This window comes from Dasypus novemcinctus, chromosome 3 (assembly GCF_030445035.2).
Source record: "Dasypus novemcinctus isolate mDasNov1 chromosome 3, mDasNov1.1.hap2, whole genome shotgun sequence".
Classification (NCBI taxonomy): domain Eukaryota; kingdom Metazoa; phylum Chordata; class Mammalia; order Cingulata; family Dasypodidae; genus Dasypus; species Dasypus novemcinctus.
In genome coordinates, this window is record NC_080675.1 from 127,553,319 (window position 1) to 127,571,023 (window position 17,705).

Below are 17,705 nucleotides of genomic sequence, written 5' to 3' on the forward strand. Positions count from 1 at the left end.
CATTTTCTGTATTACTCTGTTCACCTCCTGTGCCGTTATTCATCTTGTTCCTCTATATTCTATATTTCCCATCATTGAGAGTTAGCTATTGAAGCAAACTTTCAGGTAATTTTTATGGCAATTATTATTGACAGGTGGCTATGGATACTTCATATTACATCACATGGGGCACATTAAATCTGTTTATTCTTCTGTAAGGATAACTAAGAGTGATCTGTACTGGCAGCCCAATGTCTCCAATTTAAAGTTCCCCATCAACCTTTCCTCTAATGATTTCACCCATTTATAGTCATGTACAAAATCAGGTATTTCATGAAGGTCTGCGCAATGGTGGTGTGGTTTAAAGCTGTATGTGACTCAGAAAAACATGTTCTTAAATATAATCTATTCTTGGAGGTGTGAACCCACTTTAAGTAGGATCTTTTGATGAGGTTATTTCAGTTAAGAGGGTGTGGCCTACCTCAGTCAGGATGGGTCTTAATCTTATTACTGGAGTTCTTTATCAGTGGAGTGAAATTCAGAGAGAGAGAGCGACAAAAACACAGGAAGTAAGAGGCCAAAATTAAGGAAATCCAGAAGATAAAGGAAAGGCCAGGAGAGGCCACCATGTGCATTGCCATACGACAAGCTAAAGACCAAGTATTGCCAGCAGCCAGCCGCAGAATGCCAGTCTTTGGGGAGAAATCACTGTCTTTATGATGCCCTAATTTGGACTTTCTTTTAGCCTCAAAATCATTAGCAAATAAATTCCCATTTTTTAGCCCAATCCATTTCATGGTATTTGCTTGAGCAGCCTAGGAAACTAAAACAGGTGGTTTTCTAATATTATTCTTTTAACATTTATTAATTTGAATTTTTCAATAAAGAATTTTCTTTCATCAACTAGGGATATTTACTTGGTTACACCAAAATAAAATATGTGCAGGAAAGATAGGGTAAATATTTAATTCTTTCCTTTTACTCTAATTGTTTATTCTATTCTTTTCTTTTCTGCTCCATAGCACTTTTATAATTTTTATAATTTTTCAAGTCCCATTTCAATTTAACAAAAATCTATCAAACACTTATTATATAACTGGCACTATACAAAGTTGCTGCCACAAGGATTTAATTGGAGAAAAGAGATGTACAAAATTAATTGAATTGTATACTGGTTAATCACAGTGCCTGTCACACTCAGGATCCTTCCAGGATTAAACTGCTTTACCCATAACCACTGGTTGAGATAACCTGATGAGAAAAGTTTTGCACAATAAGAAAAAACTATATAGTGTGTGTGTGTGTATATACACACACACACACACACACCTTATATTTGCTCTCTGGAACTTGCCAGTATAGAAGACTGTAAATAAGTAATCCAAAATTAAGAATAAATCAAAATGATGTAAAGGACACCAGGAAATAAACAGAGTGAAAGGAGAGAGGATGCTCAGAAGGAAAAGCATAAGTGAGGAGAGCAGCAAAGTTGCGTTACTTTTTGAATGATCCTATCTGTAGCTGCTTGTTACACACCCTTGGGACTCCTTCACCTCTGAAGGAGCTTCTTGCCTAGCCTCTGTAAAGCATGGCTCCTCCTGCCAATATTCTGCCTTTTAAACTTAGTTCAGATTTTCCTGGGTTCCAGTAAAATATGACAATGCAGTTTAGTCTTGTTTCTCCACTACCCAAAGTAACCTTAGAAAAATTACCTTTTGACTGTGTGCAGCTACTTTTAATGATGCTCTGATCTTTATAACCAATGTACAAAACTAACTCAATATGATATTTTATGGAATGACACATCGTTTCCAGTAGTCTGGAAGTTAGATTAATGTTGAAGTGTAGTGGAATGCTTCAATTCTGACTCTTGGGATCTAAGCAGTTTAGTTCCTAGAAGCAATCTGGAGATTACGGTGAGGAGAATGGGCTGAAAAGCCACCTGAGTAAAGGGATAAAAGAAAAAAAATGCCATTTTTAAGTTTTAATTAAAGTCATTCTGAATTTTCAAATGGATCAGATGTTTCTCTGAAAATTCCCAAAACAGTGCATTATTTGGAGAAAATGAGAATTTTTTTGTAAGACATGAAAGTACTGTTACAAGAATGTTTGATAAGAATTGTACTAATTCAACCACTTCTGAAACTTTCAAAAAAAAGTATTTTCCATCTTTGATTTTCCAGTTTTATTGTGTTTGCCGAAAGACTTAGACACAATCATTTATATGTTATAAATATCATCATTGTCATATACTATATGTAATAAACTGCAATCAGGCATTGTATGAAGTATATTTACATTTTAATGTTTAAATTTAATCACCAATTTAATTCTAATGAGCTGGATACCATTATCATCCCCAAATTACAGATAAGGAAACTCAAGGATGGAGCGACTAACTTTCCCAGGAATACACAGCTAGTAAATGGCAGAGTCAGAGTCTAAGCAATTCTCTGAGTTAATGAAAGGACTAATTTTTAAGAAAAGGATCCCATGAAAAAAATGGTAGGCTTGAATTCTTTAGTCCAATTCAAACATTTCTGATATTTTAATGATAAATCTGGAGCCAGTCATGATAAACCTGTACCATAATTATTCACAAAAATTGAAAAGTACAAGATATGTCTTGTAGTACCAATTGCAATTAGGCTGCACATAGACCAATAAAAACATAGGCAGTTTCTTTATTGTAGGAAAATGTTAATATATAGTGCTTACTCACTGTCATTCGGGAGTAATCATGAAAGGAATTTTATCTCAGAATTCACTGTCAGGAAAACTTTGCTTCCCAAGTAATTGGAATATATAAAACTGATCAGTTTTCTCCTTTGCATTAGGTCCCAGAAATCTGTGTTGAATTTGTGGCCACTTTTAATAACTCTATAAGATTTAATGGCATGCATTTCTGACTGGTCTCATTTTATTGCTAAATCCTCATTTTTCCTTTAATTTCTCTATTCTTAAATCTCATTTTATCATAATAATTTTGTAAAAACTTTTAATGGGATAAATATATATATAATAAGTAGAAGCAAAGACAGAGACCTGTGTTTTAAATATGCAAAGATCAAGGTGGCCAAGTGGCTTAGTGATCTAACAGAGGGTTTTTGTGTGAGATAGACTGAGCTGTCTTAGAACAAATCTTAGAAAAGGTTTGTATATCATTCAAACTGTTTCTTACATTCATAAAATTGGGGGGCTCTCATAGGTTCATTATCAGGATTTGAGGAGACAATGCATGTAAAGCACCCAGCCTAGTGCCTGTCATGAATTAGGTGCTCCATAAATGTTAATTTCCAGCTCTGCTCTACTACCTCAAGCTCCCTGCCCCACAATGTGAATTTGAGGAGTTGCCCTCCCCAGATCTTTTCCCTGGTAGTACTGGTATAGCTTGAATAAGTTTCCTGACCTCAGTAAATTATTATTATTCGTCACTTATTATTCATCTCAGGCACATTTAGCCAAGTTATTTAATCTATCTCTGGCCATCTCCTTTGCCACCTACCAGTGGCATTCTTTTGTCTTACAAAATGCTGATTTCAATATTTAACCTAAATCTATAGCAAATTTTATTTTCTTGGTGTATTTAAAGATCCAATTTCATTAAAATAATGCGATAGGTTATAAATGTAAGCAGGGCTATCAAAAGGAAAGAAAAAGTTATGGTGTTTAAAGGGCATTGGTGATTGTTTAGTCTTATAGTACAAGTGAACCTAGGTGCAAAGGAAACATTATCACCACAGGAAATATTCAGTTAGATTAAATTCACATGATCAAATAAATGTTTAAGCTGATTGCACCCTTAACTGCAATGTTATATATTTTGGTTTTCCTTAAACACAATTTTAACTTGCCGTGCTAGTTAATAATTTACTAGTAGAATCCTGCTTCATAAAGTTCATTCTTCCTGGCTCTTCTCTCTTTTTATAGTAACAGTTAAGGGCACAGCTATGTGTCAAGTATTTTTAAATGCAGAACATATTATCAAAAGCTGAAATTTTCTTTGCAATTTGAAAAGAACACAGCAACCTATATGCATTTCGAATTCTATGATAATGAGGCTTAGGTTGCATACATGACACAATAACAGAATTGTTACTTACACATTTGTAACAATGAGCACAATTTTCTTCAAAGACAAACTGCATATCGAAATAATTCTTCACATTTAATGAATTCTAATTTTATCTGTTGTGACTAATGAATCATCATTATTGAACTTGGCAGTAATATATTTTGTTTTCCTTATTTTACTAAGACATGTGCAAGATAATAAACTAAGTCATTAAATTGTTGTGTCTCATAGGATTCAAAGTTTAAAACATTTATGCTTGTATTAATTGTAAATTAAAACAAGAAAAATTCAAATAATCTTGGAATGGATCAGTTATTTTTAAACTTCCTCTTTAAAAATGGTAGAGTAATTTAAGCTATGACTGCATTGCAAAAAATGAAGAGGTGCAATTTTACATTAGAGAATTAAATTTATGTAGAGCAAAACCTCACTAATTCAGACCAGTGTGATGAGTAGGGCCACATTTTAAACAAATATGAATAATGTAATATGAATACTTACTGTATCTTACTTTATAAGTACTTGTTTTAACTTTTAAGTATTTATAAGAATTCCTATAACATTAGGAAAAGGCTATAGTAAGTTCAAACCTCTTTTAGTCCTGTTTGAATAGTTGTTTGGAAATTATTTATAATTAGCATATAAATAGTGTGTAACTTTGGATTTCCAAAGTTTGAGAAACCAGTTTACTCCCATAAGCGCATAAAACAGTTCCTCTGCACTCTAGATTATACTACTAATTTTATTAATAACTCCCTTACCTACTACTTCTTTCTAGAGACCGAATACTAGAAAATATAAATTTAAACTTCCATTTGGTTTCTGTGATAATATTTTTTTTATATCAGGAATCAATGAAATCTAAGGTTTTCCCATATTTCTCATTTATAGTTAGAATTTCATTATCAGCACCAAACATTTATTGTGTGCCAAAGGCTGCACGAAGTATTCACATGTAAAATCTCATTTAATCCTCACACGAACCCTACTTTAAGTCCTAAAATACACAATTATTATTGCCCCCACTTGACAGATGAGGAAATTGAGTCTTAAAGAGATTATTCACTGTTTCACTTGGTAAATTAATTAAATAGCAGAGGAGAAATCAAATTTCCAAATGCTCCAATATCATTGAGATTTAACTATTACATTATACTACTGTGGGTTGTACAGAGGAAACAGCCAGAAATATGTTAAGCTGTGGAAAATCATCCTCTAGCAAACATGTAGTTGGTATGGATTTCTTAGCCAGTGCAAACAAAATGCAGATATATTCAACTTTGGAGCATGTTGAGGAAAACAACTCAGAATCATGATTTTGGTGCCGCGGATACAACCTAAATAAGTATATAATAGTTGATGCCAAAGTGAAATTATATTTTACAAATTTGCAAAGGAAATTTGGGTAGGTGCAAAGGGCACTACTGTAGGAATCTATTTTGTGGTGTCTTAAAAACTGAAACTTAAATCTAGCCAGTAGTTACTCAGAACTTGATAAAATCTACATTATGAGACAGACCGGGAAGCGGACTTGGCCTAGTGGTTAGGGCTTCTACCACATGGGAGACCCATGTGGAGCTAGTCCATGTGCAGTGCTGATGGCGCGCAAGGAGTGCTGTGCCACGCAGGGGTGTCCCCCGTATAGGGGAGCCCCACACACAAGGAGTGCGCCCTGTAAGGAGAGCCACCCAGCGCGAAAGAAAGTGCAGCCTGCCCAAGAATGGTGCCGCACACACGGAGAGCTGACACAGCAAGATGAGGCAACAAAAAGAAACACAGATTCCTGTGCAGCTGACAGCAACAGAAGCAGACAAAGAAGAAGACGCAGCAAATAGACACAGAGAACAGACAACCAGGGCGGTGGGTGGAGAAATAAATAAATAAATCTTTAAAAAAAGAAAAAAGAGACATACCTACCTTGTGTCTCTTTCCCCTCACCCCAAGCACTCATTGATTGCTTTCATCTGTTGCATTTTGCTAATAGACATAAATTTTTCTTCCCTCTTTTCATTAGGTAGATTCAAGCAGAGAAAATTTTTTAGAAATTGTCAACTTTGCAGATGTCAGCAGGTTATAACCTGGACTCTGGAATTCTTAAAATAATATGGAGAGGGAAAAAAAAATATATATATATACTATATATATATATATATTTAAAAGACTGTATAAGCTTAATAATAGTTTGTAGTGAAGGGAAGCTAGGTGGGAGAAGAAAAGTTTGTATACTGGTAGAAAATGGTTAAAGAGAATAAGTATTCCTATTATTTTCTGCATCTCATCACTTTTTTTTGCATTTTAAGTCTGCTTTGTCTGATACCAGTATAAGTACCCCTTTTCTCTTTTGGTTACTATTTGCATGAAATATCTTTTCCAGCCTTTCGCTTTCAGTCTATTTGCATCTTGTTGTGTGTCTAAGATGAGTCTCCTGCAGACAGCATACAGATGGTATGGTATGGCTCCTGTTTTCTTATCCGTTATGTCAGACTATTTCTTTTGTTTGGGAAGTATATTAGTCAGCCACAGGGGTGCTGGTGCAAAATACCAGAAATCAGTTGGTTTTTATAAAGGGTATTTATTTGGGGTAGGAGCTTACAGATAACAGACCATAAAGCATTAGTTACTTCCCTCATCAGTCTATTTTCATGTGTTGGAGCAAGATGGCTGCCAACATCTGTGAGGATTCAGGCTTCCTGGGTTCCTCCCTGCCAGGGTCTTGCTTCTCTCTGGGTCCAGGTTTCCTCTCTTCCCAGGGCTTACTTCTTTTCCTCTGTGTGCGTACTTCCTGGGGCTCCAGCTTAAGTCTTCAGCATCAAACTCCAACATCAAAAACTCTCCTTTGCCGTGTCTTTTATCTATGAATCCTCACCTACCAAGGGTTGGGGACTGAATGCCCTAAGGACACAAGAAGTTTACATAATTACTTAATTAAGTACACCTCTGAATCCAATATAATCTAATATGTCAAGAGGAAAAAATCAGTTTACAAACGTAATCCAATATTTCTTTTTGGAATTCATCAATAATGTCAAACTGCTACAGGGAGTTTAATCCATTAACCTTCAGTGTTACTGTTCTAAAGTCATTACTTAATTTCAAGCATTTTATCCTTTGACTTTCATATGTCCTATCTTATTTTTGTCCATCTTTTTACCTTTTTTTGTTACTGTTTCTAATAGTCTTCACTTTTATACTCTCCAAACTCTCTTTCTTCTCCTTTCTTCTCTGGTTGCAAAAGTCATTTAATATTTCCTGAAAAGCTAGATTCTTGTTTACATAATCTCTTAATTATCTGTTTATTTGTGAATATTTTAAACTCAGCATCATATTTGAAGGACAGTTTTACTGGATAAAGAATTCCTAGCTGGCAGTTTTTCTCTTTCAGTACTTTAATTATATTATACCACTGCCTTCTCACCTCTATGGTTTCTGAAGAGAAATCCTCACTGAGTCTTACTGGACGTCCACTGTATGTGATTTTTCACTTTCCCCTTGCTGTTTTCAGAATTTTTTCTTTCTCTTTCACATTTGGCATTTGGTATATTATTTGTTTTAGGATACATCTATTTGGATTTATTCTATTTGGAATACATTGTGCTTTCTGGACATGTATATTCATATCTTTCATGAGAGTTGGGAAATTTTGGGCCATTATTTCCTCAAATACTCTTTCTACACCTTTCCCCTTCTCTTCTCCTTCCGGTACTCCCATAACATGTGTGCTGGTATGCTTCATACTATCATTCAACTCCCTGAGCAACTGCTCAATTTTTTTCCATTCTTTTCTCTCTCTGTTTTTCTCTCTTTTCAATTTCAGTTGTTCTTTCCTCTATGTCACTAATTCTTTCTTCATGATTTCAAATCTACTGTTTTGTGCCTCTATTGTATTTTTTATCTCACTTATTGTGTCTTACATTCCCATAAGCTCTGTTATTTTTCTATGCAAGACTTCAAATTTTTCTTTTTGCTCGCCCAGTGTTTTCTTAATGTCTTTTACTTCTTTAGTCATGTTGTCTTTCAATTCCATGATTTGATTTAGGAGCTTTGTATGAATTTCATTGATTAGCTGACTTGTCGGGAGCTTTGACATATTATTTTGCCTGAGTTGTATCTTCCTTTTTCTTAGTATGGCTTATAATTTTTTGCTGATCTCTAGGCACCTGATTCTAATGCTGAGTTTATTCTGATGTTCAATTTCTCTTTTGTCTAGAGATTTACTATTAAATAGATGTGTTCTACAACAGTTTTTTTGACTCTTGGTTCTATCCCTCTACATATTTAGGATTGTCTCTGTTTAGTTGCTCAAACCAGGGCTAAGGACCCAGAAATGGAGAACAGGCAGTTTTCAAGGGCCTTAGAGAGAGGGGTAATAAAGGCATCTGCTTGCCACTTTATTATTATTTTTCCCTTCTTTTCATACACTTTTTGGTCTGCCAGCAGATGGCGCTCCTTGGCAGACCTCTCGGCTTAGAACCCTGGTGCTAGGGGAGAATGCATTCAGAGTAGTCTTCAGGCAGGCAGGCAGTGAAGAAGAGAAGTCCTCAGGGCTGGTCAAGCCCCATAAACAAATTTTCTCAGAAACTGTGCTCCTCCCTTGACTGGCTTTACCCTCTCTCCCTCAGTCTCCTGAGCAACCTACCTGGGGCAGTGGGGAAGGTGTTTGAGAAGGCAGATTATCATTAGCTCCCTGCAGGCTTGGACTCTTAAGTGTAATATCAAAGCCCCACCCAAATTGAAAGTATGTGATTCCTCCAAAGCAGCAGATGAAGTTTGCTGTCCAAAATCTGAATTTTCTGTAGGCTGTGTCCCTCCCTCTCTGCTCTCTTAGGGAAGAGGATCCCTGCATCTCCTCAATCTGCAGCCACTCTAGTCCACAGCCCTTGCAGTCAACAGAATGCTGTTTTCTCCAAGGGTGTGGGGGATAGGTACCAGCCGCTGATTCTGCAGCTTTACTCATGAGATTTTTCAGCCAGCTGATACTCTTTCCCTTTTCCCCCTCTTTATTCTGTGTTGTGTCTCATCTTCTCCTGGTATCCTGAGCCCTAGAGCAACCCTCCAGACAGCCTCAACCTGTCCTCTAGCTATTTTTTTTGGGGGGGGAGAGAAGTGATCCCTCTGCCTCTCTAATCTTCCATCTTCCCTCTATCTCTATTCCTATTGTTTTCATCAGTTCTGAACTGTAAAACAAATGTTAATAAAATAACAAATGTTAATAAAATGTTAATAAAATAAAATAATAAAAATAAAATAAAATAGCTAAGTTAAATATACATCAGCAATAAAATCTATGGATTTAACTTAGCTAATATCAAAGTTATTTACCATTTTTTACAAGTCTTATATAGTAAGACTCCTATTTATTTTATTTCAAAAGAGTAATGCTTTCTTTTTAAATTTTTATGGTTGAAAAATTAACTCTAAATTAACTGCTACTGAGTAAATAAATGTATAAGCAAATGGCTTTAGGAGTAGTTTGTATTACATTATCATATGTCTTGGAACCTGTCAATTTTTTAAATTTTCAGATATTTTTCTAAAAAACTACATTACAAATTTGAATCAAATTTTATGTGTATATATTCCTCCCTGATCCCATTCACTTCATTCTTTGCCTAAATATAACTACTAGTATGAACTTGATATGTTTTATTACCCTGTATTTCTTTATGCCTGTATGAAATATACACATATCTATAAACAATAGATAAATTGTTTTGGATGCTTTTAAAAGTTTATGTAAGGAAGCAGCTGTGACTCAGCGCTGGGATCACATCCTGGGGCCTCCTTGTGAAGACAGGCTCGCCCACATGCGGTGCTGTGGAGTGCCCTCTGGCTCTCAATCACTGCGGAGAGCCAGATCAGCAAGGTGATGCAACAAAAACAAAAGGGAGATAAGTGAAAAAAAAAACAACAACACAGAAGAGCACACAGTGAATGGACACAGAGAGCAGACAACAAGCAAGCTGCAAAGGGGGTGGGGATAAATAAATAAATAAATAAATAAATACAGACACAAAGAAGAACGTGCAGTGAATGGACACAGCAGACAGCAAGTTGCAAGGGGGCGTTTAAAAAAAGTTTATGTAAATGGTATCATTTAAAACTACACTCTATAACTATTTGTGTTTTTTTAATAATCAACAGCATGTTTTTTAAAGATTCCCCATGTGTTGGCTTATATAGCTCTAGTTTATGTACCTATTAACTGTCGTATAGTATACCTCTATGTAAATATAATAAGTTTAGTTCTTTTATCTGTTGGTGGATATTTTTTGTTTCAAATTATTATATTTTGAAATATTGCAGTGTATATTTTGTATATGTTCCTTTTGCATATGTATAAGAATAACTTTGCCCCTCGTGAACTAAAATATTCTAGAGATTCTTATGGTTTCTACTAACAGATGAAATAAATGGAGTTACAAAGAAATTTCATCTGTCTTTGTAGATAATATTTATTTTTTGGACTACCCAAAACAGCACTGCTTCTCATACTTCTTTGAGGAAAGCCTTTTACCAAAATCTAGCCATTGTACTTTACTTGAACTGATAATGGTAGTACAATTCCACGCAGACCATCACCCTAATAATTGGTTGAGAGTTGGACATGGTAGGCCAATTAGAAACCATTGTTATCATTCTCCTAATTGGTACTAGAAAGGAAAAGCTTTATTAACGCATTGGTCATTAAACTCTTAAGAAGCTTGTCAGTAGATGGGGCTTCCACATCCCATGCTGCATAGTTTAAGCTAGTTTGGGAGACAAATATACATAGAAATTTGAAAAAGGATCTTTTTAAAATTTTTTATTCTGTCATCATATATAAACTCTAACATGTCCTCTTTTAATCATATTCAGATATATATTTCAGTGGTGTTAATTGTGTTCACAATGTTATCTTACCACCATCCATTACCAAAACATGTCCATTTTTTCAATTAGGAATCCTGTACATTTTAAGTCTTCACTTCCCATTCCCTATTCCCACACTGTCCCCTGGTAAATTATATTCTAAATTCTGACTCTGAGTTTGTTTATTCTAATTGTTTCAAGTTAGTGAAATCATACAATATTTGTTTTTTGTATGTCTGGCTTATTTCACTGACATCTTCAAGTTTCATCCATGTCGCATGTATCAGGACTTTATTCCTTCTTATGATTGAATAATATTCCATTGTATGTATATAACTCATTTTATTTATTCATTCATCAGTTAACGGACACTTAGGTGACTTCCATTTTTGGCACTTGTGAATAATGCCACCATGAACATTGGTCTGCCAGTATGTGTTCGAGTCCCTGCTTTCAATTCTTTGGGTATATACTGAGTAGGGCAATTGCTGGGTCATATGGTAGTTCTATATTTAACTTTCTGAGGAACCATCACACTCTTCCATAGTAGGTGGACCATTTTACATTGCCAACAGCAATGAATGAGTGTTCCTGTTTCTCTGCATTCTTTCTAACACTTGTTATTTTCTTTTCTTTTTTTTAATAGCAGCCATTTTAATAACTAGGAAATGGTATCTGATTGAGGTTTTGATGTGCATTTCCCTGGTGGCTAATAATGTTGAGAATCTTTCCATGTGCTTTCTAGCCATTTGTTTATCCTTTTTGGAGAAACGTGTTCAAGTCTTTTGCCCATTTTTTAATTAGATTGTCTTTTTGTTGTTAAGCTAAAGGTTTTCTGTATATATTCTGTGTATATTTCTGTACATACTTTCTACCATTCTGTTAGTTGCCTTTTTACTTTCATGAAAAAGTCCAGTGATGAACAGAAGTGCTTAATTTTGATTAATCTATTATCCCATTTATCTATTTTTTTCTCCTGTGAAGTCTCAGAAACCATTGCCTAACACAGGTCCTGAATATGCTTCCCTATGTTTTCTTCTAGGAGTTTTATAGTTCTGGTTCTTAAACTTAGGTCTTTGGCCCACACTGAGTTGATTTTTGTATGAGTTATGAAGTGGAGGTCCACCTTCATTCCTTTTGCATGTGACTATCCAATTTTCCCAGAACCATTTGAAGAGACTATTCTTTCCCAATTGAGTGAAGTTGGCACCCTTGTCAAAAATCAGTTGACCATATATGTGAGGGCTTATTTCTGAATTCTCAATTTGATTCTTTTAGTCTATTTTACTGTCTTTGTGCCATTACCATACTATCTTTTGAATACTGTGGCTTTGTAATAAGTTTTAAGATCTGGAAGTGTGAGTTCTCCAACTTGTTTTTCCTTTACAAGATGACTTTGGCTATGTAGTGCCCTTTTTTATTCTATAAAAATTTGACTGATTTTTCCATTTCTGCAAAGAAGGCTGTTGGAAATTTTATTTGTATTACATTGATTCTATAAATCACTTTGGGTAGAATTGACATCTTAGTGATATTTAGTCTTCCACACAATGAACTTGGAATGTCCTTGCACTTATTTTGTCTTCTTTGATTTCTTTTAACAATGTTTTGAACTTTTTTTGTACAAGTTTTTAAAACCTGGGTTAGATCTATTCCTAGATATTTGATTCTTTTAGTGGTTATTGTAAATGGAATTTTTTTTTCTTTTTTTCTTGAGTTCTCCTTCAGACTGTTCATTATTTTGTGTATAGAAATACTACTGATTTTTTTGCATGTTGCTCTTGTTGCTGAGTCATTGATTAGTTCTAGTATCATTGTTGTGGATATTTCAGGATTTTCTGTATATGGGATCAAGTCTTCTGCAAATAGAGGAAGTTTTACTTCTTCTTTTCTGATCTGGATGCCTTTTATTTCCTTTTCTTGCCTAATTGCTCTAGCTAGAACTTCCAGTACAATGGTGAATAACTGTCATGACAGTAGGCATGCTTGTCTTGATCTTAAATGGAAAGCTTTCAGTTTTTCACTGTTGGTATGATGTTAGCATTGGGGTTTTTTTGTTTTGTTTTGTTTTTCTGAGGTACCTAGGACCAGAGTTTGAACCCAAGACCTTGTATGTGGGAAGCCAGCACTCAATCACTGAGCCACATCGGCTATCCTGAGTTGTTTTTTTCATTTGTTTTGCTTTTTGTTTTTTCAGGAGGTACTGGGAACTGAACCTAAGATATCCCATGTGGGAGGCAGGTGCTCAATTGTTTGAGCCACATCTGCTCCCCAGCATTGGGTTTTTAATATATACTATTTATCATGTTGAGAAAGGTTCCTTCTAGTCCTAGTTTTCTAAGTATTTTCATCAAGAAGGGGTACTGGATTTTATCAAATTCCTTTTCTGCATCAATTTTGATGTTTTTTTTCCCCCTTCTTTCTGTTACTGTGGTATATTACATTAATTGATTTTCTTATTTTGAACCACCCTTGCATACCTAGGATAAATCCCATTGGATCATGGTGTATAATTCTCTCAGTGTGCTATTAGATTTGATTTGCTAGTATATTGTGGATATTTCCATCTGTGCTTATGAGGGATACTGCTCTGTAATTTTCTTTTCTTGTGATACTTTTGTCTGGTTTGTTATTAGGTTGATGTTAGCCTCATAGAATGAGTTAGGGAATCTTCCCTTCTCTTCAATTTTTGGAAGTGTTTGAGAAGCATTGGTGTTAATTCTTCTTGGAAAGTTTAGTAGAGTGAATTCCCCTGGACTTTTTTTCAGGAATCCACAAAGGGAGCACAGACTGGCTCCATAGTGCCTTGGGGTGGGTGTTGGGGAGAGGCCAGCAAGGGCATCACAAGCTTCACCTGTTATTCAGGCCGCATTTTTGATTTGGCACTTGCACAGTTATTGCAACCCTCTAACTGTTTTCCAGAGTTTTGAGAAGATGGTTCTGCCAGTTCTTGTTAGTTCAAAGATTCTGTGTGTTTGTGCAGGGGGACAGTACTGTGGAGCATTTTATGTCACCACCTTGGTAGAATGAAAGTCTGTTACTGAGATTAGAGAATAAATTATATTCTCTGGATTCAAGTCCTTTATTGGACAGGTAGGACTTTTTGTGTGTTTTTATTTTTATGCAGAAATGGTCCCCCTGGATATGTGTTTTGAAAATATTTTCTCCCTTCCTATAGCTTAAAGAGCAGAATATTTTAATTTTGAAAGATCCAGTTTATCAATATTTTTATTTTATGGTGTGTGCTTTTGTGTTACACAAGCAACCTTTGTCTAATTACAAAGATTTTCTCCTATATTTTCCGTTAAGTTTTAAACATTTAGGTTTTGCTTTTGGGTATGTGGTCCATTCTGAGAAAAAATTTTATATGATGTGAACTATGGATTGAAGTTCATTTTTTTACATATGGATAGCCAATTATTTTTGCACCCCTACATTGAAAAGACTATCCTTTCCCTATTGAACTACTTTTGTACCTTGTTGAATTGATCTTGTTTGTGAAGACCATATCTGGATATTCTCTTCTTTTAATCTGTTTTTCTGTCCTTCCAGCAATACCATACTGTCTTTATTGCTGTAGTTTCATAGAGATGTGAAAATAGGTGATATGAGTTCTTCAGCTTTTATTTTTAACATTATTTTGGCTCATATACTTCTTATGCTTTTAAATTATTCCTCATAAATTTTATGATCAATTTGTCAATTTCTAGACATGTAAAAAAAGAGGGATCCTGCTGAATTTCTTATTAAGATTATCTGGATCTATAATTAAATTTGGGGAAAATTGGCATTAAAATATTTTTGAGTATACCAACCAATGAGCAATACATTTCTCCATTTACTTAGGTCTTATTTGATTTCTCCCCTGACTACTTTGTAGTTTTTTTCAGTAGATCTTGTACATATCATCTTAGATTTAAACCTATTTCATAGCATCTGGTGATATTTTGAATGGTACTGTTATTTTCATTTAACTTCCAATAATTCATTGGTAGCATATAAAAGTTTGATAATTTTTTTAACTTGACCTTGTATTCTGAGACTTCGTTGGGCTTATTTGTTAGTTCTAGAAGATTTTGTAGTCCCTTGCAGATTTTCTAAGTAGACAATCTTGTCTGCAAATAGAGTATTCTTATTTCTTTCCTTATTTATATGGCTCATATTTCTTTTTTTATTTCTTTCTCTCTTTTTTTTTTTTTTGCATTCTTTAGGACCTCCAATATGTTGTTTAAGAGAAATGGCATACATAAATATTATTGCCTTGATCCTAATCTTAGTAAAGGCCACTAAATGCAATGTTAACTGTAGGTTTTTAGTAGATTCCCTTGATCAGATTAAGTTACCCTTAATCCATATTTTTCAGATTGCTTTTATCATGAATGAATGTTGACATTTGTCCAGTGCTTTTTATGCATTTATTGAAATGATCATAAGTTTTTCTTAGTTGATATTCTAAAGTATATTAATCTTTTTATGAGTGTAGAACCAACTGTACATTTTTGGTATAGACCTAAGTTGGTCATAAGATATTTATCCACTTTTTATTGGGTATTGAATTTGCTAATTTTTTGTTGATGATTTCTGCATCTATGTTCATGAGGGATATTGTTCTGTAGTTGGGTTTTTTTGCTTTTGTTTTTGTTTTTTGTCTGGTTTTTGTGTCAGGACACCATAAAGTGATTGAATATACTCTTACTTTATTCTCGATTTAAAGTAATTAAAATAAATAGCCAAGTTCCTTCTTTAAGGAGCTCGAAGCATTCTCATTATACCACTTAAAATTTTGTTACTAGGTATCTATTACATTAAAAATTTGCTATGCTACAAGGTTGTAATCTTAGCACCTATCCACAAATGCAACCTTTGAAATAAACTCTTTGCTTAAGGTTATTTTTATGTCAGTAGGGGAAGTTTAATGTTGGAAACTAATTTTGTGTATATACAAATTGTATAAATTTTTATCATAAAAAGTTCTAAGTAACTAATTAGATAGTTAATAAATGTATAGCTTGGCATTTAAGTTTTAAAATATTAATTGACATTAAATAAATTGATGGATGGCAATCAGTAAGGGATACTGAGGAAACATAGCCTGCTTTGGGGGAAAAGAATAGTCTTTATGCAGTATAAATGGTCTTTACTTATTTGAAATCAGATTGTTCCATTATTCCATCACTTTATATTCCATTCAGGATTTTTTTTTTAAGACAAGGTAGTACTCTGTTTGATTTGGACTCCAAAATATAGATGAGTGTGACAGATACTTTCGGTTCTTAATATTATAATATGTGTTCCTGTATGTATATATGCATATATACATGTGTGTATATATATGTATGTATACCTATACATATACATTCATACATATAAATATATATATTTGTTGGACCAGAAAATCTTTTAGTCTAACAGGCTGCCATGGGATGTTTACAAATACAATCAAGAGACATGATCATTCTACTCACTGAGATATTATAGGGCTTTATCATGAGATTGGAAACATATAAACACAGAGAATACATATTCAGCAGTAGTAGGAAGCTGGCCTTTATCCTAAGCTTGTTTGGTCTAAAATACAGACTTGCCTAGGAGTTCTAGAGTCTTGATTAATGGGTCTACCAGGAGCCATTTTTACCATAGGGCATGAGGAGCCTTCCTTGAAATAGTTCACTTTAAATAAGTAGAGAATTGAAGCACTCAAGCCTGCTTCAAGGAAAACACTCAGGAATGAGTGGGAGGTATGTTTTTTGGTTTATATGGTATCTACTACTCAGATTCATTTCATCTATCTTCAAGGTTAAGACACAGGTAGATGGAATGTGTGATAACAACAAAAGAGCTCTTCAGGCACAAATGAAAAAACAGACATCAAAAAACAAACATCTTAAAATATCCATTGGGACCCCTGGGCACCATTATTTTAGCACTCTTATAAGGACATCTATTTTCCCACCACCCAATATTTTTTTGACACAGTACTCTGATATATTGCTCTCTACCTGATAAATTTCATACTTAAAAGTATTTACAGGGAAGCGGACTTGGCCCAGGGGTTAGGGCCTCTGTCTACCACATGGGAGGTCCACGGTTCAAAACCCAGGCCTCCTTGACCCGTGTGGAGCTGGCCCATGCGCAGTGCTGATCGTGCAAGGAGTGCCCTGCCACACAGGGGTGTCCCCTGCGTTAGGCGAGCCCCACGCGCAAGGGGTACACCCTGTAAGGAGAGCCGCCCAGCGCAAAAGAAAGTGCAGCCTGCCTAAGAATGGCACCACCCACACAGAGAGCTGACACAACAAGATGGCACACCAAAAAAAAACACAGATTCCAGTGCCACTGACAACAACAGAAAGGACAAAGAAGATGACACAGCAAATAGACAGAAAACAGACAACTGGAGGGGCGGGGCAGAGGGGTGGAGGAGAAGAAGGGGAGAAAAATAAATAAATAAATAAATAAATCTCTTTTTTTAAAGTATTTACAATACTTAATGGTTCTGGTATATATGTAAATGTGTTTTTTTTTAAATGTACATGTCTTTTTTGGATACACTAATAAATGTTTTATTTTAGGTTCCCTCAAGAACTGAACATGGGAAAAATAAGTGCTGAAATTATGTGGACCCTTTTTGCTCAGGATATGAAATATTCACTAGAAGGTAACTACAAGTATTTATACTTTTAAGAATATATATTTAACCTAAATTCTGGTTTTGTGTTATTGGTTTTAAAAGTAAGGAATTAAATTATTGATTATTGTGATAATTTTTAGCATAAGATCAGAAAGCTTTGGTTCTAACACCTAT

The 17,705-nt window shown here is 34.7% G+C and overlaps 1 protein-coding gene across 1 annotated transcript in view; it reads left to right on the forward strand.

The window, feature by feature from the left end:
* UNC13C (unc-13 homolog C) overlaps positions 1–17,705 on the forward strand; it is a 738,074-nt gene that overhangs the window by 502,204 nt on the left and 218,165 nt on the right. Inside the window, exon 18 of the mRNA XM_058294229.1 lies at positions 17,473–17,558. Within this exon, the coding sequence (XP_058150212.1) occupies positions 17,473–17,558 (86 nt within the window). The remainder of the gene's footprint in view (positions 1–17,472; positions 17,559–17,705) is intronic.